The 27,574-nt window shown below is 41.2% G+C and overlaps 1 protein-coding gene across 1 annotated transcript in view; it reads right to left on the bottom strand.

The window, feature by feature from the left end:
• Positions 1-2,607: 2,607 nt before the first annotated feature.
• Pan3 (poly(A) specific ribonuclease subunit PAN3) overlaps positions 2,608-27,574 on the bottom strand; it is a 121,241-nt gene continuing 96,274 nt past the window's right edge. Inside the window, exons 8-18 of the mRNA XM_029477820.1 lie at positions 23,996-24,206; positions 23,638-23,754; positions 23,449-23,550; positions 20,597-20,762; positions 19,678-19,768; positions 14,785-14,924; positions 11,965-12,094; positions 11,531-11,595; positions 8,217-8,355; positions 5,332-5,461; positions 2,608-4,701 (exon numbers count right to left, since the gene is read on the bottom strand). Coding sequence (XP_029333680.1) covers positions 4,679-4,701; positions 5,332-5,461; positions 8,217-8,355; positions 11,531-11,595; positions 11,965-12,094; positions 14,785-14,924; positions 19,678-19,768; positions 20,597-20,762; positions 23,449-23,550; positions 23,638-23,754; positions 23,996-24,206 — 1,314 coding nt within the window. The 3' untranslated portion in view covers positions 2,608-4,678. The remainder of the gene's footprint in view (positions 4,702-5,331; positions 5,462-8,216; positions 8,356-11,530; positions 11,596-11,964; positions 12,095-14,784; positions 14,925-19,677; positions 19,769-20,596; positions 20,763-23,448; positions 23,551-23,637; positions 23,755-23,995; positions 24,207-27,574) is intronic.

The following is a 27,574-nucleotide window of genomic DNA, read 5'->3' as shown; positions in this document are numbered from 1 at the left end:
CTTCACTTAGGCTCGGTACCTCAAGCAACACCATGACTTTAAACGGCATCTGTCTGATGGAGGATCTTCAACATACAGATCAGTCCTGGCTGGGCCTTGAACTCAGAATGCCTAAGGGCCAAGGTGGTGTTTCTTCTCGGTGCTCTGAGCCTGTATCTTTTAGCTGGCCTCAACAGCTCACATACTACTCAGTCTTTCCCAAGTCCCCTTTCCTCAGGACTAGCATTTCCTCAGTGACTGGCATTGTATAGCATGACTTGGTGGACCAGTCAGGAAAGGACCTATTGTCTGCCTACCTCTTGATGCTCATTTCTCTGCAAGCTCCAGGCCGTGGGGAGATGCTGAGGCTGTGTCTCAGCAGAGCCCTGCATTCAGACAGGCCAGCTCCTGCCGCTGTAACTCACTCACCTCAAGCTCCAAACTTAGAAACCTAGTTGTCATTCCTGTGGTGCCTTGTCCAAATCCCTGACCCACAGAATCTGAAATAGGGTAGGTGTACCATTAAGCTTGGTGCAAAACAATGTGCCAGTACAATGTGTAAAAATCTCAGGCTCCGGGACAAACTTAATTGTCCCACTTCCTGATCCCCCTGCCTTCCTATCAAAACCACTTAGAAATCTTTCTTCTAGCAATCCCAAGCCTCACTCTTTTCTTCTTTATCCAACGCTGGTCCTGCTTTTAAAAGGCAACCAGAATCCGACACTTTGCATCTTCTCTCAGGCCGTCCTGGTCTGTTGCCCCTTTCCTTTAGAAGGCCACAGAAAACTCCCTAATCTTGCTCTAGCAGTGGTGGCTTCACGCCTCTTCCCTGGTCTGTCCTTGACAAGACAGCCAGAGTGATCTTTAAGTGTGTCACATTCCCAATCTTCTGCTCACAACTGTCCAGCAGCCCTTTCACAGAGGATGAAAGGCAAAATGCACGCTCCACCATGCTTGCCTTTGCTAGGAGCTTCCCCAGGTCTTGACTTCATAAGCCTGTTCTAGCTGTATTGAGTGTCCCACAACATTCCCTCACTTGCCTTCACCTGTGGGATTGGCAACTCCGTGACCTTCAAGTCCTTGCTCACATCAGACCTCTGAGCCAGCCCACCCTCTGAAACTGCATCACATCTAGAGGGGCAAACACGGCCAGGAAAATGAGAATCACAGGTCATCTTTCTGGTATTAATGTTTCCCATGCAAGAGGCTTATGCCAGAAATGGTTATAGTACCTGATCCTTAGATTCAACTCTTTTTATTTGCTAAATCTGGTAATAACTGGTTCTCCTAACCATAATTACATTCTGATTACTACATACAGTTGCCAGTATCCAAGGGGAATTGTTTCTAGCATCCCCTCACCCCCAACCAAAACTCTCACACTCTTCTGTATAGTTGAGAGCCTGCCTAGGAGACTCACAATCAACTCAGTGTAAATGCAATGGAAGTAACTGTCCTCGGAATGACAAGGAAAAATGGAAGCTCCAAACACAAGGAAAGTGTCTTCCCTTGGTGTTGAGAACCATGCTTGACATGAACAGACAGTGGGTTATAGTATCTGATGATAAATTCCAGTCCATTCCACCGTGGCACTGAGGGCAAGCTGCTTGGCCAAGGTCAACGAGGGCTCAGCCGTGGGGCCAATACTTCCACCCTAGGTGGTTTTTTTTTTTTTTTTTTTTTTGCTGCAGCCAGCTGGGTTCGTACCCACTTTGTCACACTGCTTGTTAGTAAGATTTAAAGGTTTAAAGGCACAGATTTTGTTTTTTGTTTTTGTTTTTAAATCAGCCTTTCTCCTTCTGGCGCAGCAGTCTGTGTGGATCTCTGTGGTTTGTGTTAAACTGGAACTACAACTCGCTGCCCAGGGGAGCTGTCCGACTGTAGGGTGAGGAAAATGGGAGCTGCTCCACTGCTTTTGTCCCAGGTCACCTCGGGCCTGGCTGTAACATCTTGTCCTAAAAAGCCTTCCAAACTAGTGTGCATTTTCACTTTTACCTGGATCCATGGATGGCTACAATTCTCTTTTTATATGAAAGTTCCCCTCAAGCCGCCTGCCAGTCCTTCAACTGGCCAATCTCCTGTCGCTGATCCCTCGGCCACTCTAGTCTCCTGCCCCCTGACCACTTTCCACTCTGTGCCTTCAACTCTTCAAATCACAGGAATTTCAAACACACAAAACAAAACAAACAATAACACAATAACCCACATTAAACACTATTCAGGCTCAACAAATGCTAATGACATTTTTGCATAATTTGTTCTTCTGGAACGCTTTTGGAGAAACTGGAGAAGTTTGTCTCTCTCTCTGCACAAGGGACAGGCATGGGCCCTGAGATATACTTAGCTGCCAGCTCATGGGAGGTCCTGCTTTCCTTCCCAAAGAGGGAAGGGACCTCGCTCCATGCCATTTCCTACTCTGTCAGATAAATAGTTTCTTGGACATTCTGTCCATTGCAAATCTTCGGATCTGTTAAGTTTTAGCCTCAGCACAGACCCAAGGGCACAGGGGATCCACAATCAACAAATAACTGCTAAACCACTGAACAAATCTGCTACCATTTCACCCAAAATACATAGTAACAGCCTTCAAAAACCCAATCAAGACCATATATGAACTGGTAATAAAAACAACAGAAATACAAGTTTATTTCTGCAATTCTTTATTAAAAAATACTGCTATACACATAGAGACTGAAAACAGGGTTAAGATGAGCAACAGGTACTGGGATTGTGACATTAGAACTTAAACGCACTGGTGCTTTCTAGAGACAATGTTGCTATCCAATGACAGAACCAAGGTCAAAGCTGAATATAAGGGCACCCTCAAAGTTATCTGCAGGGAAGTGAATACACTAACAGGACTGGAGATGGGTACACAGCTGAAGTGACGACGCGACATGATTTCAAGGGTTGTCCTTTCCGTGCTGTGTCTGTCATAACAGGGAGTTATGATGAGCTCACACCCTTCATTCGATGCACTAAATCGTAACTTTCAGACAACCCCCTGTATGGGTTTACACTGGGGAAAGAGGGCTCCCAGGAAACGGAAAAACAAAGAAACCCATCAAAGCAGAACGCAAGAGTTCTTTTGAAAACCATTCCCAATGAAAATGAAACGAAAAATAAATATAAAACAAAGCTAAGAAATACGTATCACCTGACACCGACTGTTTTCTGGCTGACACTATTTACTTAGGAACTTTCAGCTGACTACCTTTTATACCCAAACCAAGTCCTGAGGTTGCTGGGGCAGAAGCAGACTAGCATTTCTGATGCAGACACTCGGGGTTGTGATGTGAACCTGCCTTGCAGAGGGGAGTTTGCTGGTCTATGCAGGACTAGAGGTCCGAGCCCTATGTTACCCCTGCCCGCCCTTAGCATTCACATAACATTGGTCCACAAATGAAAATTTTCAAAAAGTTCCCAGGCCCCCAAAACTAAAATAGATGATCCCCTTTCATTTTCAAAGAAAACAATATTGGAAAAAAATCTCCAGCCCGCTTATAAATTAAGCATTTCATATTTCTTCTAGAATACAAGTAGTTCTTTTTTGTACAAAAGAATTACAATATGATTTGTCAAAAAACATATAAAAAGACAGCTGCTCTTCCTCAAATACATGAGCTAATGATAAAGACTTCTGCGTGGTACACCAAAAGTTCTCGTTCCCTTTAAACACAAGGAACATCATGGTGGCAAATGTTCATTATCCTTGGAATATTGAACATTATGTTCTTTTAAAAATCCATCCAGATCAAATGCAGTAATTGATTTTCTCATTAACAACTGATGCTAGCGCTCTCGGATACAGACGTGCTTGTTAGACATGGGAAGTGTGTCTCTAGTCCTCAAAGCTTTCAGTGAAGAGAGGTGCTTTTTCTTGATGCAAATTTCAAGGCAGAGAAAAATCATTTTAAAGCTTATAAAAAGTGGACAGAGAAATGTTAAAAACTTCTCTGAAATATACAAATACGCATACTTGTTAAAAACGAAGACAGTAACATCAGTTGCAAGTGCTGGGAGTCTGTCCTGACCTCCGAATCCCCACATTTCTTCCCAGGTATGGGGTGCACACCCAGTGTGCGCTCAAGACGCGGCACCAGGAAGGAGATGAAGTCTTCATGGCGGCTGTTTAAGAGAAAATCCCAATGTATTTGGCAGTCTTCAGTATCGAAGTAACCACAAATCCCACAATACTTGAGTTTGGCGACAACTGCATGTCCAAATAGTAAGTTCCATGGAGGAAAACTCCAACTTTTGAAATGGCCTTCTCAGATGACCGACCCTACAGGGTGAGTTCTATCAAAAGTCCCGGTCCTTTGGGTTAAGCAGTGAGTGCGAAGGCACAGCAGAAAAGTGTCCCTCCAGAGTCAGGCGCAAAGCATCAGGCCACTGCTGTGCTCAGCTCACCTTCGACAGTGTCTGAGTCTATCCAGTGTAAAGTACCATTATAAAGCTGTAGTTCAAAGACAAAAACAAAAAAACAAAAACAAAACAAAAAAACAAAACAAAAAAAAAAACCCCCAAACACACAAACTGGAAAGACCCTAAGGTAATATAACTCCTCCACGTTTAGGCCTTCAGCACAATTTCATTTTGCTATTAAAAATTACGTCAATATAAGTGTATGTGACTGGCAGGCAGACGCCTCTCTGAAGAAGCCTCTAGATGAACCTGGAGAAGAGCAGCGCCTGCTCCTTCAGTTACTGTTCCGATCGTTACCTGGAAAAGGATTTAAATCAACAAACGGGAATTCATATCTGACAGCTCAATGATAGTTCTCTCTGCGTGTTCTTAAACACAATACAAGCCTCAACTTGAGCTAACAGTGGGTGGCTGGCATGTGGAGCTTGCATAAAATACTCATAAGGACTATGCACTACATGGCATTTTATGAACTAAAGTACTGACCTGGCCCATCCCCCCAAGAGCAAATTCTGCATCTCTCAGTGGCGAACAGCTGCCCCCTTTGTTTTTGTCCTTGCAAATAGTTCCCTTAGTAAGTGTACAATGTGGCAAGAGGTCAAAGATCAGGAAAAAAGTCTTTAAAAAATGACAATTAGTGCATACACAAGTGGAAAACCGTAAGCAGGAGCATCATTCACTGAAGGGTGACCTTAGTCTGCACAAATTCCTCGGAGGCCTGTGGCAGCCAGAGTGCGTACAAAATGAGACAGACAGTCTTCCTCTCAAGTAACAGTGCGCCTGACCCACGTGTGAGAAGCTTCGCTCCTTCCTGCTCCTCCCCCTGGTGGCAGGAGATGGAGGACAGTTCAGCCGTAGTGCAAACTGGCTAGAGGCTTGGTCCTTCACCATGCCCTCTCAACATTTTTAGCAAATACTACAACTGACCATTTGCAGCCGCAATCAGTTCTTGAAAGGTATTTTCAAAGCAGCGTTTTAGGTCACTGTATGTCACCACCAGCACGCTCTTCTCGTCTCTGGAAATCAGGCTGATTTTTTCTGGCACACCAGCATCTAGCTGAAAGAGGTAAGGTATAAAAAATATGCAGTACTTACTGTGAGGAAGATTAATCTATTTTAGGACATTTTTCATGATGATGGATGAAAAACTATAATAAATGAAAGTTATTTCTATCACAGTCCCTTTCAGATTTCCATAAACAGCTTACACCATGGGTCAAAATTCCTAAGAATTCAAAGAAAGATTGCTGTTTCCTCTGCCTGCCCTGCCCTAGTGTTTAGAATGTGTCTGATGACTATCTTCTGCCAACTTGGCACTAATTATTTACTCAATAGTTTCTACTTTCTAGATTATAAATACCAGTACAGAACAGAACAGAATGCACTTACAGTGTAGAACTTAGGAGGCAACCTTCAGGGTACTATCAAATGTGAGCATGAATGTCTTCACAGCTTGGTACCCACAGCCAAACTGCTCTCCAAAGAATGTCAATTAGATGTCACCAATGAGTTATAACAACTACCAGCGCTCCATGTCAAACGAGCACCTTCCTATCTTTCTGTTTGATTTGTTTGTTTGTTGAGACAGGGTTTCTCTGTGTAGTCCTAGCTGTCCCACAACTCTCTCTGTAGATCAGGCTGGCCTCATAACTCAAAAGATCCTCCTGCCTCGGTGTCCTGAGTGCTGGCACTACAGGTGTGCACCACCATAATCTATTTCTGTAGCTTCCTCTATGGGTTCCAGCTTATGATCTCGATCTACCTATTCCATTACTGGGGTTTGGTAACAATATTTAGGATATGGTTTTCATTATTATTTTTTTAAGTTTCTTCTTTCAGTATTCCACTAATTGATTCATTAAAAAGCTTTACTTTTCACCGGAGGCTTAAAACTTTCAAAATATTTACCAACAATTTCTGTCATCATTTCCATAAAAATGGCCTTTTTCAGATTCTTCGACCTTAATCAATATGGTTAGCTTCCTTTTTAATATACTCATTGAATTTGGGGAATTGGCATTTCAGATTTGAAATAAGATTTACTTTTTTTTTTTTGGTTTTTCGAGACAGGGTTTCTCTGTATAGCCCTGGCTGTCCTGGAACTCACTCTGTAGACCAGGCTGGCCTTGAACTCAGAAATCCGCCTGCCTCTGCCTCCCAAGTGCTGGGATTAAAGGCGTGCGCCACCACGCCCAGCAAGATTTACTATTTTAGGATATGAAATCCAGTCTTCTCAAGACGACTGTCTGTAGCTTACTTAAGTACCACTGTCAGTATCTACATTTTTAAAAAACAAAACAAAGCAGTTTTAATTACTAACTGATACTAACGATACCAAGCTATGAGATCGGTTAGGAATGTTTCCTACTTATGGATCCCCCCCACTGTTTTCCCTTTAAGAGAAGTTAAGAGAGATGGGAAAGTAAGGCACACGTGTAAGGTGGACGAGAGGCACACAGCACTGAGCAGCAGAGCTGAGCCTGGGAGTCAGCAGGTCTGCCATGCACTGTTTACCTGCTCTTCCACTACTTTAAGGGTAGACACGGTGTGCTGAGGCAGAAAATATTTCCACAGATCTGAGGGGGAGCAAAATAAATACACTTTCCTTCCACATTTTAAAAACAAAAAAGTGTCACTTTGCAAGCTATTTAAAATATAAGTAAACAAACAAAAAAATCAAGTGTGTGGAACAGATCTGGCCCCTGACCATCACTACCCTGTTTAATCCTAACTTATACAAAGGCCATGATTTACTCCAGCTACGCCCCACCCCCATGTGCTAAGGTGCATGTGGTGGAGGTCAGAGGACAACCCTGGGTGTCAGCCCTTCCCTTTCCCCTTTGGTCTCTTTTATCATACTTACACATGTATCTACATATATGCAAACATACTGAATGCATGCAATCATACTACTTAATAAAACGAAGTGACATGTCTACAAAACAAAGTATAAAAGAAGGACCACGGTCATCTTATGATGCTTTATCATATTAAAAGGTTCACATATGAAAACTACATCAGCAGATCTCAACCTGTGGGTCACAACCCCTTTGGGTCACAGATCAGATATCCCCTTGAGTCACTTAAGAATCACATATTAAATATCCTGCATATCAAATATTTACATTACAATTCATAACAGTAGCAACATTAGAGTTATGAAGACATTAGAGTCCCCACAACACGAGCAACTGCATTAAAGGGTCGCAGCATGAGGAAGGGTGAGATCGCTGCTGTAGATGCTCCTGCTTTTGCTTCTGAGTGTTGGGATTAAAGGCATGAGCCACCATGCCCAGACAAAAAATTCCCACTTTAAAAAATGTCCAGCAGCCGGGCGGTGGTGGCACACGCCTTTAATCCCAGCACTCGGGAGGCAGAAGCAGGTGGATTTCTGAGTTCGAGGGCAGCCTGGTCTACAGAGTGAGTTCCAGGACAGCCAGGGCTACACAGAGAAACCCTGTATCGAAAAACAAAAAAACAAACAAACAAAATGTCCAGCAAGCATACATCCTGTCTTCTTCAGGATCCTAGCATTTGTACGCACGACGGCTCGCACGACGGCTCTTTAAGCTGTAATAGCTATCCTGTGATCTCAAAAATCTACAAGGCAGGTGAGTTCCCAGTGGCCCAAGCGCTTGACACCAAGCATGACACACCAGCACAAAGCAGAGGAACTCCAAAGTGTCCTCTGACCTTGTATGTGCACATGGGGCATGCACACACACGCACGCGCACACACACACACACACACACACACACACACACTGACATAGTAAGAACCTATTAAACATGATTCTTTTCCTTACAAGTACCTTGTTAAGACAAGAAATGATGTGACTGAGGTCGATCCAAGGAGCACCTGCTTCTGTCACCTGATGAAAGAGATGATCTCTAAAGAGTTTCAAAAGGTATCTGTCTCCAGTCTCTGACCAGGTTGGATCCTTCTGAAACCTGGGGGGGTTAACATTTGACCTCAGTAACTCACTCTACATGCCACATAGCCATATTTTTCAGACTCAAGACTCATCTAATCTTCCCCAGTTAATAAGAAATTGGAGGGGCTCTGAAAAGTGCTTAAAAAAATCACAACCCACCCAAAAGTACATATATCACATATTCTCTTCACAGGAACAGTTGCCCATTACATGCTATTCAATCTTTATGACTAGTACAAAGTAGAAAAAACTGTAGACATCTCTGAGCCAGGGCTGTAGGTCCTCTCCTCCTTCCGTGTTCCAGAGGCATCAGCTAAGTTTCCACTTTACCGAGGAACACACAGAGGAGGGAATGTTTAGAAAGCAAGGTAGCTTTTAGGCTTCTACACTTCACCAGAAGGTGAAGCTGTGAGGAACTGGAGAACCAGAGACCACTGGTAGTTTTAAGTGACCGGAGGAACCTATAGTCTGGTAGGACACACGTCACTCCAGTAACCTGAGAAAGCAGGGATTCTACCCAGCTACACGGTGCTCTGAGAAGAGGGTGGACAGAGCTGAAACATGAGCCTATCCTGGAAAGAGGAAGCTGAGGCTGCTAGTCCCAGAAAAAGCATGCTCTGCAATTAGCAAGAACTAGACAGCACTGAGCAAACTAGGAAGGGCCACTGTGTTTAGACAGGGTTTGCAGAGGAGAAGTCAGAGAACCAGCAGCAATGGACTCGGGGAAAGAAGTCACGAGCATTCTAGAAGAAAGCATGAGGTCACTCATTCATTTCTAAGTATAAAACAACATTCTTAACCTGAACACAGAGGCATAAAAAAGGTTTGATCCATTTGATCAAACATACAGAGATCTACCGAGGATGAGCCTGAGCACGGTCAGAGACAACTAAGTCCCCAAACAGGCAACCTACAGCAGGCAAGGACACCAACCAACAGCACAACAGACAAAATCCCAACTTCCAAGGCAAGCATTTTCAGTCAGGCCTCTCACGAACAGTACAACACAATCCTTGCAACACCCCTGGTCTCTGAAGACTCCACTGCTTCTCTATTCTTTGGTGAACAGGTCCCTGCAGCACTGTCTGTAGCTCATGGCATCAACAGTCCACGACTAGGTAGCTAAGCTGTCTGCCTCCAGTGTGTTCTCGAACACAGGAGCAATGCCTCCATCATAAGGTGGCAGAGGGAGAAGCCCAGCAGGCTCGTGTTTCATGTAGGAGCCTGCCTAATTCCAAACAGAGCTGAACAAAATGATTTCTAACATTAATACTGTGAGAAGTGGGGCTGGAGAGAGGGCTCAGTGGTTAAGAGCACTGACTGCTCTTCCATAGGTCCTGAGTTCAAATCCCAGCAACCACATGGTGGCTCAGAACCATCTGTAATGAGATTTGACATCCTCTTCTGGTGCATCTAAAGACAGCTACAGTGTACTTAAGATATAATAATAAATAAATCTTTAAAAAAAAATACTGTGAGAAGTGATAATGTTTACGTTAATTAAAAGGGGGAGATAAACAATATATTTATACTTGTAACTCTGAAAATAAATATAAAATTTTTATCAATAAATTAGTCAGGGTAAGGATTAACTGGAAAGACTGAGCATGTCAGGTATGAAAAGAGTGACGATATTTTTCACTATTCTACAAAACTTTAAAATTTCGTATTAAAAATATAAATAAAATTTTATAAGGACAGTTTAGAATTATATATATATATATATATATATATATATATATATATATAATATCACATATCAATAATGTATAAAATGAGAAAGTACTTTAGATTTGCAAAGGACTCATGAATTCACCTCACATGAAAGGTGTACAAGAGGGTGAGCTCCACTGGCAAGGGATAAATGATAGGAAAAGAGAGGCAATGGAGCCTGCGCTCCAGAGAGGGAGGAAGCCAAGACTCCGGAATGAGGGAAGGAAGGCATTCATGTGGCAGCCGCGAGGCACAACCAGCCTGGACAAGAACACAAGGTGAGAAGAGGAACAGATAGGCTACCTATGGCTCAAGGCATTCTGTAACTGTCAGAAAGTTTACTGCTGTAGAATTATCTGCTTAAGTTCACTATATGCAACTATGATCAACTCCAAGACAGCATAACTGAAAACTGAGAGAAGAACTGGAATCAGGCTTTACTTTGGGCACACTGACAACAGCATGCACCTACCTCTTCCCAGCAGTGCCAGCCCCGAGAACAGAGATCTCAGATCTATGTGTTAGCATAGACTGAAGGAATGGGTGGGTCACCAGGTGGATCAAATACCAAGAAAAGTCACAGAAGAGCCACCTTTTTGAAATACAGGAGTGAATAAATGAACAGGCTGAAACAGGTCTCCAAACTGGTTCAGCACACATCCTCTTATTAGGACGGATTATTAGAGATGATTCTGAGACTCTTCATTTTCAAAACAGCCAAGCAGGGCTGGAGAGATGGCTCAGTGGTTAAGAGGTCCTGGGTTAGAGTCTCAGCATCCATACAGTGACTCAACTGCAGCTCCAGGGGATCTGAGGTCATATTCTGCCTCCTAAGACACCAGACACACACGCAGTGCACAATACACATACAAGCAAAATACCCATACACATTACATAAAAATAAGCTGTAAAAGAAAAACCCACAAGCACCTGTCTGTCACCTACCTCTTTGAGAAGTGAGACAATTCTGATGTGTAACTTACACGTTTTAATCACGATGCAACCCTGTCCAGCCCGTCTCAACAGTTAACAAGGTACAGACATCAACTCTGCATAGGTAACGCTAACTTAACAGGTAGAACTGGGACAGCATAAAGTAATGATGTCACTTCATTACCAATAATGACATCTATAAAAGCGCATTTTCATAGAAAAGAAGGAAACACTACAAACAAGGGGTTGCTAGCGTCTCTCAACTGACAAGAGAAACTGAGGAGACGAGGCCTCCTACAGGAGGAGGAGCCACTGCCTGGAGTCTGCACAGCGCGGCCAATTTCCAGTATGGCATACACATTCTTAACAACAGCCACATCCAGGCTGTGGTTTCAAACAGTTCTTAAGAACTAGCAGTTTTATGGTCACTTCATATGAGAACTTCCCTTTTCAAAATAAAACCATTAAGAAGGTAGTTCGCTCATTCCTTACACAAACTGGAACCCTTGGTTTTAAAACATGCTGTAAATACTGTAAACCCTTACTCCGGCCTCTCGTTGATTGTTCCCAATTTTGCTAGAAGCCTAAACAGTCTTCCATTTTGAACCTCCTATAAAACATTTTAAAAAGAGAGAGAATGTTAGTGTTCCAGCTAACTGAATATGAACCGAGTCTTTAAAAATGGTACTCTGTACCCACATCACTCCAGTGCAGCAAGCACTAACACCCACACTGCTGCGTCTGCTCTTTAACATATGCCTGCTCCTGTGCACAGTTGTACTCAGGAGAGTACGCAACTCATCAATTCTAGGAATTCTTTAAAATGCTAACGTGAAACAAAACCAATTTTAGACACAATTATGAATAGGATACTAGAGACTAAACTCCTGCCTACTGTGAACAGGAGCATCACAGTCCCAGCTAGCTGGCTCAGTGAACGCTGTACTTTATACCAAGTTACACAGGAACTAGACTCTACCTTAGCAAGGTCTTCCTCGATAACATCATTTCTCATTTGAGCAGCATCCAATTGAGTGTAAAACCGAGCACCAATCATGGGCATGATGTCATTCACACTCCGCATCCTGTTTTGGTCAGTCAACAAGTACCTACCAAGACAGAGAAGAATCCCATGAATGGTCAGCAGGGGTTAACAACAACACAGCCACAAGCACACAGATGCTGCTGTCACTATAATCTGGCACTCACAATTTGAAAACATACTTTTCATGCAAATTTCCATTCTGAAACTTGAGTAGTCCTTCTTTCCCCTAGACATTTACCAATCCACCATCTCTCCTCTGTGTGCTCACAGTCAGAGATGTGGAAAGGAAAGCAGAAGGATGCCACGCCTACCCATGGCCACCCTGGAGCCCCTGTGTCAACAGTGCTAAATGGAATGGCTATCAAGAATTCTGAGGGTTAAAACACTGGAAGGCTGAGGGATGGGGAGTTTTCCCTCCTGTTCTTCAAAGATAAACTGCTGCGGTTTTCAAGACAGTGTCTTGCTATGCTGCCCAAACTAGCTTTAAACTCCTGGGTTCTTTCTACAGGCAGATGCCACCACACCTAACCAAAAATAACTTTTCAGTCTAAAAATGAATCTTAAATTGTGAAAAAACTGAATTAGCCCAAAAGAACTATCCTCTGCTCCATGATTTCATGGGTCACCTGTTATTTCTGGAAAATCTCTACAGACTCAGAGCACAAGAGATCAGTTCAACTCTTTTTCTATCACCATCAAGGCAGAAAGTCTTGCTGTTTTCTGGGCTGCCTACAGAATGCAATGACTGTTAATACCTGGCCTCTAATCACTCAGAAGGGTCAGTCCTTGTCTCACCTCCTGTCTAACTAGGCTTTCGTCCAGGACCTAATCTCTGCCTGCAAACAACCTGCTTGTTTTTATGTCTGTCTGTTTTTAAGATTTAGTTGTTGTGTGTATGTTGAGGTAAGGTATGACGAGTGTAGAGGCACACGGAGGCCCCAAGAGGAATTTGATGCCCTGCAGCTGTAGTTACAGGCAGTTTTGCTGCTGGGTATGGGGCTGGGAACATTAAGGGCTCTGTAAGGGCAAGACTCTCTAAACTGCTGAGCCATCTCGCCAGTCTTTTACATGTCTTTTGAAAGCATCTAAAAGATGTACAAAAATTCTGCTAATCCTATTAAAGTCTTCCCAGATTTTGGCACATAGTAAGCATTCTTTTTCTAAAGATTTATTTACTTTTATATGCATTGGCATCTGTCTGCATGTCTGCTAGACCTTGAGTTACAGATGGTTGTGAGCTTGCCATGTGGGTGCCAGGAATTGAACTTAGGTCTTTGGAAGAGCAGCCAATGCTCTTAAGTGCTGAGCCATCTTTCCAACCCCTATGTAAGCATCTTTTTGATGAGTAAATGAATGATTATAACACACAAATTATCTTAGTTATCCATTATAACCACTAATGTTTACAACATTTACCCAATCATACTAAAAGCTATTACCAGCTATGTGCCACACGGACAAGTCTACTTTATTGTGTCTCAGCTTTCTTGTATCTAAAATGGGGCTAATAATGACACCCCACTTGCAGATTATTTGAGACTGAACTGCAATTCATGTCAAGCAGTCTTATGTAGATCTGGTGGAATTTACTGTAACTAATGAGAAATGACTTTTTACTTATTTACCTTTTTTTTGTCACTAACAAAGGATTTTTTTAAAATTATTTACTGTTTTCTAAGGAAATTTTCAAGTATATAAAAAGAATAGTATATGAAACCTCACATATTATCCTCTTTCAATAATTATTAATATAAAGTAAATTTAAAAAGTATCCTTAACTTCTACTTTTTAAAAAAGGTGTATCTAGAGATCATATAGCCTTGTGTAACTGTCCAGAAAGCCCTGGACATTGCAAGCTAAGGGTGGAATCATACACAAATCCTTCTTCCCAAAGCTCTATCATCTTAACTGACTATTTCTAGGTCCCAGGCAAGCACTGGCTTCTAGTGTCTCACAAGCAAGACGGTGAAGCCAATGTAACAAAGAACAGGTGGGCAGCCCCATCCTCCATCCCCCAGTTCCATACCCCAGGGCTGGTCCAAAAAGAAACTGGATCATCCAGGGCTACACAGAAAGAGCAGAAAGGTTCACTGGAAGCTAAAAGAGACTATTGATTAGGATCAATAAATTCTAATGGCTTCTAGAACATAATAGGGAAAATTTGAAGAGTTTTCTTAGCATCTTTCCCCCTAGATTAAACTCATAGCTGTAGTAAAAGTTGTGTGCCCTCCCGCTTGTGTCAAGAGACAGTAATGGATCCTTTGGTGGTAATGGTAGTCCACAGTGAAAGTCAAATTCATCCCAAACTTATATTCAAAGACTTCTTGGAGTCTTCCATTGACTTGCACCCCTGGAGCAGAGATTCATACACATAACTGGACTTTGAAGAGGGCCGTATTACATCATCTCTCACTATCTAGAGCAACACTGGCCGAGGGAGCTCAAAAGATGGAAAGGTTCTGTCTGTGTTGTCCATGCCTTAGCTGGGGTCTACATACATGGCTATGGAGCTCTTCAGTATGACTAGTGTAACCAAAGAGCTAGCAATAAGTGGCTATCAGTACAACTCTAGAAGGCACTCTCTGACCAAGTGACTAACAAACTGGTTTATAAATCCATCCTAAGAAATACATAGTTATCAATAAAGATTAGGAAATCAGTAACTGCTTGCGTCTGCTAACTTTAAACAGTGGGACGGCTCCTATGGAAATTTCTATCTTAATCACAGAGGACCACTCTGCTTCATGAACTTACAAGATGAGGTTCTTCAGGTCAGAGGAGTAGTTGATTGTCACCAATTCCATGGCTTTCTGTAAATTTTCTCGCTGAATTCCTGCCAAAGAGTTGCAAGCCAAAGCCAACACAACTTTTCCTAATGATATCAGATCTGCTTGCTGACATGAGAAAATAAACATAACTTTTAATTTCTACTTTACAGGTATACTTTCAAACACACTGAACACATCACCTAACAGGAATAGTACATTATGAGAGAGAGAGACAGAGAGAGAAAGAGACAGACACATAGCGAGACAGAGACACAGAGAAACAGAAACAGAGACACAGAGAGAGAAAAAGAGAGAGAGAGAGAGACAGAGAGACACGAGGAGCATGGTTACTTTCAGAATCACTGTGACTTTACTGAGCCTCTCTGTCACAGTCTCATTTAATTAATAGGCCCAAACATTTGAGGGCATCCAAGTCATCCTAATGAAAGCATTTCTAGGACCACCATACTTTTAGGAAACATTACTGTAAACAATTTACATTCCAATTATGGAACTGTTGTTTTTACAAGCTTTTATGTTTTCATGGGGGATGGGGGGTGCAGGAGGGGATTGAGACAGGTACCAAGACAACTCTGAAGTCAGCTTTCTCTTCCCACCTTTACATGCGGGCTACAGAGATTCCCTCACAGGTCTCCAGGCTAACATGGCGATGTCTTAATGTGCTAAGCTATCTCTCTCACTTGTCCCAACGTTTGTGTTTTTATTCTGAAATTTTAAATGCACCTGATACTCTTCCCCGTGTCACAGAACTGAGGGCCACCACATGCTTGCACTGCCAAGATCACTGGGACTAAACACACATTTCCTAGTTCAAGACAGCCGTGTGAATGTGGAGACAAGACAGCCCACTACAAGCAAGCATTCAGATCACAGTTATCATAGAACATCAAAACGGACGGCAGACATCAATGACACCCTGTGTCTTTGCTTTCCAATAGTGAGCTATTTTTGCTCACTGGTAATAATAGGTCTTTGAATTCTTTTTCCCTCCATTTTTTGTTTTAAAAATGGTCCATTATTGTGAGGCTTTCCTTCTGACAGTGTTCATCAAGACCTTCCTAATGCTCTGACCCTTTAATACGGCTCCTCATGGTGCGGTGACACCTACCTATAAACTTGTTTTCATTGCTATTTCATAACTGTGATTTTGCTACTGTTATGGATTATAACAATCTAATATCTGACCCTATGGGAAAGGGTCATTTGACCTTTAAAGGGGTCACAACCCCCAGACTGAAAACCACTGTTCTAAAAGGATTTGAGCGCTGATTACAACTCCAGCAAACGGAACAGTCCCCTGCAAAGACAATCACCATGTGCCTGAAAGAATGTGGCTGCTTTAAGCACGGAACACAACTGAAGTAACTTTTACTGATGATTTCTATAAATGCTTAGGATCTGAGATATCAAGTCAGTTACTGAATCCATGTTCATCTACTGAGCATTTTTTTCTTATAGTTTTCAAATCTAGCCATAAATTAAAAACATCCAAAGAGCTAAAATACAAACCAAATTAAAAAAATGATGTCTAAGTAGCCTCCTCCTCACATGAGTTTTGGTGTTACCCATAAGTGATAAAGTCTAGGGGTTGGTGTCTCTCAAAGTCCCTCCTGATAATGTTCTGAGTGGCTGAGAAGCACGGGGCCTTGATAGAATATGAAATGGGCATGTAGGGAGCCAAGGATTCTAAGGCAATCACCAGTGAACTGCAGCAACAGATGGCTATCCCTAAATAGTTGACCTAAATAGTTTACATGCTATACTCCATTACTAAAATGCTTAGCTGTTCAAACTCAACATTTTATTCAAAACTACCAGTACGGCCCTGACATTTTACACATGAGTTTCTGTGATCAGGTGAGAACTGAGTAATTTTACAAAATATGTTCAATTTGTTGGAAGAAGCCAAGGATTAATACCATATTTAGGGGTCCTGACAGCAGCCTGGTGTGGGAGGGTGTGAGTTGGTGGGAGGTGCCAATGTCATCCCTGTCTGGCTACTGAATGTTAGGAGTCCTTCAGTCAACCTAAGAACAAATAAAATCTCCCAAGTTGTGCTGATGAAAGTACAAAACTTTTGGCTTTGATAAATACATAGTATTTCCCATTTGTACATGGTTTCAATACATTGTAGTCAGCAAAGTAAACTACAGGTGCTCATTTATCAAGTGTGTGAGCAGACTGTAACATCAGACAGCCTCCCAAGCTTTGAAACAGAACAAGTCTCAGTCTGGCTCCATCCTGGTTTGATGCGTTCCTCCTAAAATACTTCATATCCCATGTGAGAGCAAAGGACCCATAGGAGAGCTACGTGAGTATCTATCTGAGTGTTGCACCTATCTAAAGCTGACTCGGGACGTAAACAGCCATTTTCAGAAAGAAGATACATACTACATAAACCAGTTTACATTACAATTTACTTTTAAATAAAAGATTAATAGTCTTCATTAGTTAAGAAATTTTGGCATTAACGACTCGAGGAACTCTTTTTTCCCCTGTATTTTCCAGCTAAATAATTTTCCATTTATTTTGCTTCTTACCTCCATCTGGTCCCCCCCCTCCCCGCCCCCATTTGTATAATTCAGGAGGTTTCCCCCAACTCATTTTCAGTGTCTTCCTGATTCTTGGTTTCTTTTTTTTTTTTTTTTTTCCTGATTCTAGCTATGGCTCTACTTATGTCCACTTTACTGAAAGTCAGTCTCTAGTCACGTGTCTGAAACAGCCTGTGAGAAATAGACTACAACAAACAATGTGCTCCTCTCTCCTGAGCCCTCTTTTCTGTTCAAAACAAAACAAAACAAAACCTCCCCTTTGGGATTGTCTGTAAATCTCTTCTAGACCTTGCTATAATAATCTATACAAAAATCTTCTACATCCATACAACAAAAAGAGAAAAGAAACCTGAGAAATGCATTTTACTGAAAAGTAAAGAGAGTGACAACTGGTTGAAAGCTGACAGTTTATAAATAAAGGCACTTTATTTATAATAAAATGGTTGCCCCAGGCTAATAAAATAGTTGGTTGGTTGTAATTTAAGGTAATAATCTATCTCCCTTTTAAAAAAGCCTCATTTTACAAGCTATTACACAATAAAGTAAGTGAAATATTACCCATCTGCAAAAAACAAAAAAGTGACTCAGAAAATTCAACGTGGTCCTATTTTATAGTCATAAACAATAGTTTTACAACGTGGTCCTATTTTATAGTAATACACAATAGTTTAGTGCTGGAGGTTGAACCCAAGGTTTTGTGCAGGCAGAGCTTCTTAGTTAAATACTAACTTTAAAATGATAATTCTATCTAAAATATACAGTGATAATTCTAAGGCATGAGTTTTATTTTTTAGCCTGGACAAGAAGTTTCGCCGGGCGTGGTGGCGCACGCCTTTAATCCCAGCACTCGGGAGGCAGAGGCAAGCGGATTTCTGAGTTCCAGGACAGCCTGGTCTACAAAGTGAGTTCCAGGACAGCCAGGGCTATACAGAGAAGCCCTGTCTCGAAAAACCAAAAAAAAAAAGAAGAAGTTTCTAGATTCCTGGTAGTACCGGCTTTAAATATTATCCAAAAATGTAGTGTAACTTCCTTAAGACATATCTAAATCACTAGTATTTAGTAATTTTCAGTCACATTCCGGCTCAAAGTAGCCTATTCTACCTTCAAACTCACTGGCCTGCCTTCAGCCTACTCCCTAGTGCACACCTAGCTCATTAGTCATTTCTGGATGAAGATAGAAATTAGGCCAGTGAGTTCCTAAGTAGAGCGCAGCAGCAGCAGACACTAAGAAATGACCGTCCGTGAGAAGAGGAGGAGTAGACCGCACTCAGATGGAAGACATCTGCTGTTGGAGCTGTGCTCTGTGCTCACTCGCATCACGAGTCCTTCCCACCGTGCCCACTGGATACCAGGTATCAACCAAGGCAGCCTGCTAAGGTAGGCACAGCCAAGGGGAACTAAGATAGGAACGGCATGCAAACACTTGTGTGTCAGAGTGCCTCTAAATCCCCAACAGCACGCCTTGCGGTTCAATAGCCACAGACTGTCGCATGAAGCCAAACACAGAACACGGCCTGGGACTCTTATTTCTCATCCCATCATTTCCTTCCTTTTTGTTCTGAAACTTGTCTTATCCTAAAGTAAACTAAAACTTCTTTTAAAACAAACCAAAGTTGAACAGTGGAGGACAACACAATAGTGCCTCCTCATGTGACGAAGCCATTCTGCCTTGCATCAAACCTCAGATTAACAAGCAGCCAAACACAAACAAACAAACCTCGCATGACTTCTTACACACAAAACCTAAAACCTACAGCTTTAGCGATAGCTGTATGTCCCAATGTGAAGCACTGCAAGACAAACCAGCTACCCAGGTTTACACACAGGAATCAATCTGGAAGCACCTACCCTACTCCTTCCCCACAGGGACAGTCTCTCTGTTGTTTTTTGCAGTACTGGCATATGGAGAGCAACACAGAGCCTGGAATTTGCTAAGAACTTTTCTACAACTAGATTACATACCCAGGAATGGGTTCTTAAGTTCTATGTCAATAAGAAAATAGTTAAGAACACTATGGAGCCTGAATCAGAAATAATAGAGTGAATTTAGAGAATAATAAAATTCTGGTAATATACAAAAAATGACAGCCTTTATGGCAACAAAGGAAAAACACAGAACAGGGTGCTCTAATGTCAATCCTTGGAAAATATTGTAGTAGGACATGCATTCTAGAGTAAAACTAACAGGTATCAAACACTGAGCAGGAAAACTTAAAACCCCAAATACTTTAAAACCCAGTTTAGCTTAAGAGAGAAAACAGAAAAAAAAAAAACCAAAATAAGCACCCATACTAACTCTTACTCACCTGGTACTGAGCCATTAATGCCAAAGGATTATTATTTTGACTGTTATCAAATGTTAAAACATCAAAAACTCCTACACAATTTACTCGTAACCTGTAAGGATCAAAACAATTTAAAGAACATAATTAAGACGGGATCTAAAATGTTAATGACTAATGTCCATCTCCATCCTCCCCACCCACAAAACCAACCATTTCAAAGATCATGAAACTCAGCCTGAGAGACATTAAATGGTGACTCCAGGCATAAAGTTAGTAATAGAAAAGACTTGGGATGGTAATGCTTCACTTCGCTAAAGATGTAGTTGACACTGTGTCATAGTTGTGTTCCTAGGGTCTTACTTGTTTTAACTCAAACCTCTTAATGAGTTTATCAGACACTCACAGCACTGTCTAGCGGCACTGCTGAAGCTTAGAAAAGCCAAAAATTTCCTCAATTATCAACAGGCTTGCAAAATATTATGGACACTAAAGTATTAGCTGAAGCTAAGATCTCTGTTACCTCACTGTATTATCCTCAACACTTAGATCCTAAACAATAATCATTTAACAACTTATTAACAATGCAAACGCTGCAGACTTCCTACATCACCAGCTGTGCAGGCAGAGCCCACCAATCTGAGACTGACTTATAGTGCAATTTAAGAATGATGGTTCTGTATAAGAAAGCGGTGCTGATACTTTTGTCTTTATTCTCAAATACCTTCGTGACTCTTGCCAACCTTTCTAAGGATAAGTCACAACCATCTGCTGACTCCAGGGAGCCCAATAAGGTCTTCTGGCTTCCGTGGGCACCAAGCACATGTGATGCACATATATGTATGCAGGCAGAACACATAACACACACACACACACACACTAAATAGATCACTAAAGAAAAATGACAAGAAACCCAGATTCAGAACATTGAAAATGCTAGTACCTTGTTTTGCTGGTTATCAGAATCTTCGTTGGGTCCATTACTCTACACGCTAAGCCTGCCGTATGAATGGTCCGCAGAGCAGAGCTCAGCTGGACAATGTAGGCCCAGATGAGAGACTCTGGTAACAGTCCAGCATGCTGCCTGGGCAGTGGTCCGTCATGCTGGCCTAGAAGGCAAATGAATATCCATTCACAGCAGTGAGGACCTAACAAACAAGCTCAGGAGTCTCGAGAACTGAGGTGACAGGTTTTATACTATTAGAGTAGCAGAGATCTCACTAAAGGACTCTTTCCTCTGACCAAATAAATGTTGAATAAGAACAAATTACTGAAAAAGCAGTATCCTTACCAATGATGAAACAAGCAAGCTTCTATCAAAGTAACTGTCTTTACCCTAACAGCATTTTTAAGTGTTTTTGTTTGTCAATTTTGTGGCACTAGGAATTTAACTTAGGTGTTTGCACACACTAGACAACTGCTCTGCCACTTGGAGTTTCATGCCCAGCTTATAAACTGATTTTTCATCATACCTGTGAGTCAATGTCAATATTTAAGTAACAGAGATATAAAAACTTACTCTATATTCTGTTATTTTAGTGAACATAATCATGTGCCCAGATGGCTGCAAGCCAACCTTTGTGAACGAGGTAAAAATGTGAAAGTCAAATGGTTAATTATGAATAAATGTAATAAATAGAAAGTACAAGTCGGGGCCATGGTGCCTGCCTGTAACCCTGGCGTTCAGGAAGCAGATCAGGAGGACTGCTGCAAGTTTCAGGCTCAGGATAAGTCGGGGCTACAAAACATGACCTTATTTTAAAAATCATAGATAGATAAAGTGAATGTGTAACTATGGCTTGGGACACTATTTTAAACAAGTACATATACACGAACCATTTCCTCTCAATTTGTACAGAATGAAGACATTACATTCTATAAAGAAGTTTTTAGAAGTCTCCAAACAGCTTTTAGCGGGAGCCGCTAAGACGATGTCAGAGAGGACCCAAGAGAGTCCTGAATCCCTGTGACTTCGAGGGGTGGAGCACAGCTCAGCACGCATCAAGACAGCACCATGACCAAAAGGAAGAATGTTTAAATAAAGTTACACAACTGATATGATCATAAGAAAAAGGAGTACCCGTTATCCTGTTTTGTTGTTTTTGTTTATATTCAAACAGGATTCCATTATGTAGCCCTGGCTGTCCTGGAACTACTCACTGTATAAACTGGGCTGGCCTTGAACTTGCTATCTGTCTCAATCTGTCTTCTAGGTGCTGCAATTAAAGGCATGTGGCATTACACCCAGCTATTTTTGTTTTGTTTTGTTTTGTTTTGTTTTCTGAGACGAGGACTGTACTCTGTAACCCTCCAATTTGTAGCATTCCTCCTGTCTTAGCCTCCTAGATGCTACAATTCTTAGAGTGAGGACTTACAGCAAACACACAGGTCTTACTTTCCATCAGATTCCATTCTAACTGTTCCATTCACTTCACTTCATTTTCATCTCTATAGTTTCTATATAAATACAATTTCACTATCTCACATCATCCCCATTTTCTAAATAATGCACTTATGACAAACATGCCTTTTTAAAGAAGTTGTAGGAGAAAACAGTAAGGCACTCATATGTGTAAGGAGTATAATGGGGGTTATAAGAGTATAACGCACGGAAGAACCGAGGCTGAGAAAATGTACAAACTGAGATAGATGTTTCCAGTCCTAGAAAAAATACAGACCTCTAAAATGGGTAACATGCTCTGAGTAGTTCTCAACAGGGAACACTGGCAGTGCATGCAGATATTTCTGGCATCAGAGCTGAGGTATAGGGGTATCCAGAAGACAAGCGCCGCTGTCCAACAACCCACAATACAGGGTAGACTCCACAGAACAAATGATGTAGCCCAAGTGTCAACAGAGCTGAGGTTAAGATAGCTATAAATCAAAGCCAACAGCTATCTCACAAGTGTCATTACTAAAATAAATATGAGCCACAGCCACACATCTTCAGGGAAAGCTGCACCACATCCTCCAAAAACCTGTGCCCGAGTCGAGAGACGGCAGCACAAAAGGAGAAACCGCCACACTGCATGACAGGCTTTCACCGCCAATTCAACAACTATGTTGAAACCACAACTGCTTTCAACTGTCAGAATGCAGAAGCAAGGTTATGAGCACACCCAAGTATTATGTTTTGTGTTCAAGAGAATCTTAAGATTAAAAACTAACAAGGTGAAGCTTCATTCTTGGTTCCACAAGAAAATCAGACTACCTACAAAAATATAAATTTTGACATCTCAAATTGGATTTACATTTTCTGTGGTGTCATTTTCCTTCTAAAGGAGCATGTTTTAGACTGCAATTATAAATTTCTAGGTCCCTTGAAATATCTGAATTATAAAATGACCATTTAAGCAAATATTAGGAAAGAAGGAGAAGACGAAAGAACTTCTCTTCCATTTTAAAGTAAAGCTGCTTTTTAAAAAACTAACTTGACATTTAACAAACAAAAGAATGTTTCTAAGGAAATGATGTCATAGATGACCATACAGTCACACTGGATGGGAAGACTATCAAATGATGTTCTTGGAAATTTTATATCCTATGGGATACATTCAAAATTTGTATATCCTGGGGAAATATCCAAAATAAACCAAAAATACTGGTATAAAATATGAGTCAATATATACATTTTTCCTAACTTGCTGCAAACCAACTCCAATTCTTTGAGATACTTTATAAAAATTCAGTAAGATCCTTAAAATGGCAAGAAAAACTTTGTGCATGTCTTCATAAGAAACTCCTCCCCAGGTCAAAAGCATGCATCCAAACAGTCTGCTCGCATCTCTTGCTTACCCCACTTTCTCTTTGTGAAGTAGGCATCAGAATTCGGGTCATTAAAGTGTCTGCTCATCATAGTTTCTCCTCCAGCATGGAAATCATAGGCGAACACCAGAGCTTACAAAGAAACAGAAACGCACATCACACAGGTCTGGCTCCATACAGGGAAGCCCATGAGCAGGACCCACAGGACTGGGTACTTACAAGGCTCGGCAAATGCTTTAGTGGTAAACACTTCACGCAGAGTTACAATATTTGAGTGCTGAATTTTTTTCCACATATCAACCAACACCATGCACTTTGTGTTAACAAGACGAAAACCTAAAGAAGAAAATTCTCTACTACAATCAACTGTAAATGATAGCTCAAGAGAAATCTGAATTTTTAAAAATGGTCTATGTTGGCTGTAAAGTATTAATCTTCAAGTGGGGGGGGGGAGAAGAAAAATAAAAAAGAAACCTTGTCTCCCAAACACGCATGATAATAAGACAGCACTGTTTATATGAAAGTATGAATAATCTTAGCAAGAGTATGTACTTCTGAGGAAATCCACCTTCCTTACCATGTATCCTCCGAAGGCAATATGGCAGATCATCTTTGCTATTTACAGCTTTGTAGCAAGACGTGATATATCCAAAATTACTTGATTTCTGTATCCGGTTGGGAGGTGGCAGTGGTTCTAGAGGGAACAGGCTATGGTAACTGTCAACTTCTGTGGGGACTGCTAGAGTAAGTGGCAGAAAGATAACTGTCAATGACAGGCATTCATAAACCTCTCACAGCTTTAAAGAAGCAAGCAAAGGAATCACTATCCACTGTTAAATCCTAACAGATTTGGGTCAGGAGGCAGTGCTGTCTGACAGACTTGTTATAAACCCAACTATAGCTTCAGTACCAACAGGTTAGGGAGCAGCCAAGCACAACTGAAGCTCACATTCTCCTGTCTCTTAGCAGCACAACATAGGGATTTTTGTTCTCAGAAATAATTATTAAAAATGAGTTATTGATATTAAACATTTTATTCTAATATTAATAAAAATCAAGATAGATTTTGAATTATCTTTAGAGCATAAATTTAAAATAAGTTGTATTAAATTGAGAAGGGTGTTCGTTCATGCATGTACATGCATAGCATATATATATGTATATATGTGTGAACCTATGTGACATTTGCCATCAAAACTCTTACAAATCTCCTCTGCTCAACTAGGTACAACTAAAGAAACTATGCCTCCCCCAAATAATTAGGAGGTGCAGTGCCAACGATGAAAATTAACAGTCAAGTGACGGCACAAGAGGCAAACCAACTATGCTATTTGGAACAACCTTTTTGATGACTACCATTTTTTTTTTTTTTTAAAGATTTATTTATTGATTATATGTAAGTACACTGTAGCTGTCTTCAGACACACCAGAAGAGGGAGCCAGATCTCGTTACAGATGGTTATGAGCCACCATGTGGTTGCTGGGATTTGAACTCCGGACCTTTGGAAGAGCAGTCGGGTGCTCTTACCCACTGAGCCATCTCACCAGCCCGACTACCATGGTTTTTAACAACAGACAGACAGACAAGGTAAAAGATAAACTCTGCTCAATACACAAGGATCCTCACAGCACACACTATCTGGCTTCAGAAGCTGTACATCTTGAATTCGCATGCAATGGCTGTACATGATTTGTTTGAAAGAGGTCACGAGAAGGTTATGACTATAGGATTTTTTAGCACTGTCCTTTCAATCTGTTGCACTTGTGACACACCACTGTCCGAGTTAACAACTACCAAGCTCCTGAAGCTCCCTCTTGATTCCCGTGGGGCACAGTTCTCTGCTCTGTGGTCCCAACTCTGGGCCCTATTTACCATTAGATGCTGGCTTATTTTATGAGTTTAAGATGTGTTCCTTTTATGTCTGGTTGATTTAGTTTTTATCAAAGGGATGCTGAATCTTAAAAACAGAATTATTAACTATTAGTCTATTCTATGTGTTCAGCTCAGTCTAAAAAAATCCACATACTTTTGATCATGACTAAAGGGGTGCTTAGTATTAAAATAATTAATGTAAAAAATATACTGTAGAGATAAAAGCCCAAAAGAAAATCAAATGGAAGATTACATATTCTACAGCCCAATCCCACCAGATCATACTGAAAACGATAAGAGATAAGGAGCAGAAAGGGGGCAAGAAAAAAAAGATGCTAGGGTGGTGAGCTTTAGCTTCTCCTCCTCCAAGACTGTATCAAAGATGAGTTAGATTAAGAGCTCTTGAGTATATAGAACTCGCTGCAGTAAGCCTATGTCACGTCTCTCAACCTTGGCATAACTGACCCCGGGAAGAGCTGTCCCACACACTGCAGGGGGTGTTCGGAGCACTACCAGCCTCCATCCACTGCATGTTATGCAACACTGCTTACAGTGATGATGACTCAGAAGGCTTTGGACATTGCTAAAGATTTCTGAGATGTAAACCATGCTTGGCTACACAATTTAGTTCATACCGAGGAGACGGAAGGAAAGAGGACAGCAAGAACAGATTGAGAGATGAGCCAGCATGAGACTTTAAGGCTAATAAGATAGTAAACATGGCCAGGCATTCATCCCACCCCAACAGTCAGGAAACAGAAGCAGAGGCAGGCAGTTTTCTGAGTCCCAGGCCAGCCAGGGCAACACAGTCAAAGTGTCAAAATAAAAGACTAATAAAGCCGGGCAGTGGTGGTGCACGCCTTTGATCTCAGCACTCGGGAGGCAGAGGCAGGCAGATTTCTGAGTTTGAGGCCAGCCTGATCTACAGAGTTCCAGGACAGCCAGGGCTACAGAGAAACCCTGTCTTGAATGCCCCCACCCCACCCCAAAAAAGAATGAAATGCTTTAAAAAAAAAAAAAAAGACTAATAGAAACAAAACACATATAGTGAACCTCAGAAACAAAACTCTCAATTACAAAAATGAAAGACTCTTTGATTAGGACATGTTTGAACACAGCTGTACACGACTAAATTAATAATAATCTTTATATTACTCAAGTCATTGGTTCTTGCCTATGCTAAATTAACACAGAGTGTTAATTTTAGTTATGTAACTTCATAAAAAGGTGCACGTTGGATGTAGTCACGTCCGTGTCACTTTTTAATCGTATTTGTCAGTTTCTTCTGTGTTGCTGTCTATCAGTATACTTCCTTCCGTAATGTCCTACTAATGCACCCACTATTCTCCAGATGAGCACTCAGACTGCTTCAGGGTGGGTCCCACTGCCGTGTGGACATTTATTTACAGATCTTATAGCTCTTCCGGCTGAAATGATCCAAGCTTACCTTCAAACTCTAGGTTAATGGTTTTGAATTTTCCAAAACAGTTACGTGTTCAACAATTTAAACTATCGTCAATATTGAGAATATACAGATCTATATTCTACCACTATACATTTCCTACTTGTATTTCCTCTTGAAACATTTCTTGGCTATAAGGATCATCCATAAAAATGTTCACATTTATCTTCAGCCATTTTCCTAGTGAGCTGTTTGATCAGGTCTTTTTCTCTTATTTGTCAATTGTATAGATTACAAGTATCTTATTTCAAGTTTTAGCTCTCCCTTTTTTATATAAAAAATAATTACTATTTTATGTCTAGGAGTACAATGTTGCTCTCTTAGGACACACCAGAAGAGGGCATCAGATCCCGTTACAGATGGTTGTGAGCCACCATGTGGTTGCTGGGAACTGAACTTAGGACCTCTAGAAGAGCAGCCAGTGCTTTTAACCGCGGAGCCATCTCTCTAGCCCTCGTTTTAGTTCTACTTTAACAGTAAGTGTCTTTGGGTCATTTTAGAAGAATTTATCAGCGTTTTGTTTTTGTGATTTTAGCCTCCAGTGCTGGCGAGTAAATCTAAGTTCTTTCCACTGAGCTAAATCTGTAGTCTAGTATGGTCTTCACAAGAAAAAAAAAGGCTTCTTTGAGTCTCATATAGTAAACCCTTACCTATTAAAATGCTTTATCAATTTACAGGTATACACAGTAGGAGTTTTAAAGTTTTTAGGCATATAAATCCTTAATCTATTAATTTTTTTTTAATGTGGCTTAAGATAGGACCCAGTTGGGTGGGGAGAGGGTATAGGGGACTTTTGGGATAGCATTTGAAATGTAAATGAA

This window comes from Mus caroli, chromosome 5, assembly GCF_900094665.2.
Source record: "Mus caroli chromosome 5, CAROLI_EIJ_v1.1, whole genome shotgun sequence".
NCBI lineage: Eukaryota > Metazoa > Chordata > Mammalia > Rodentia > Muridae > Mus > Mus caroli.
Note: the sequence above shows the minus strand (reverse complement) of the source record. Positions and strands in the feature narration are given on the sequence as shown.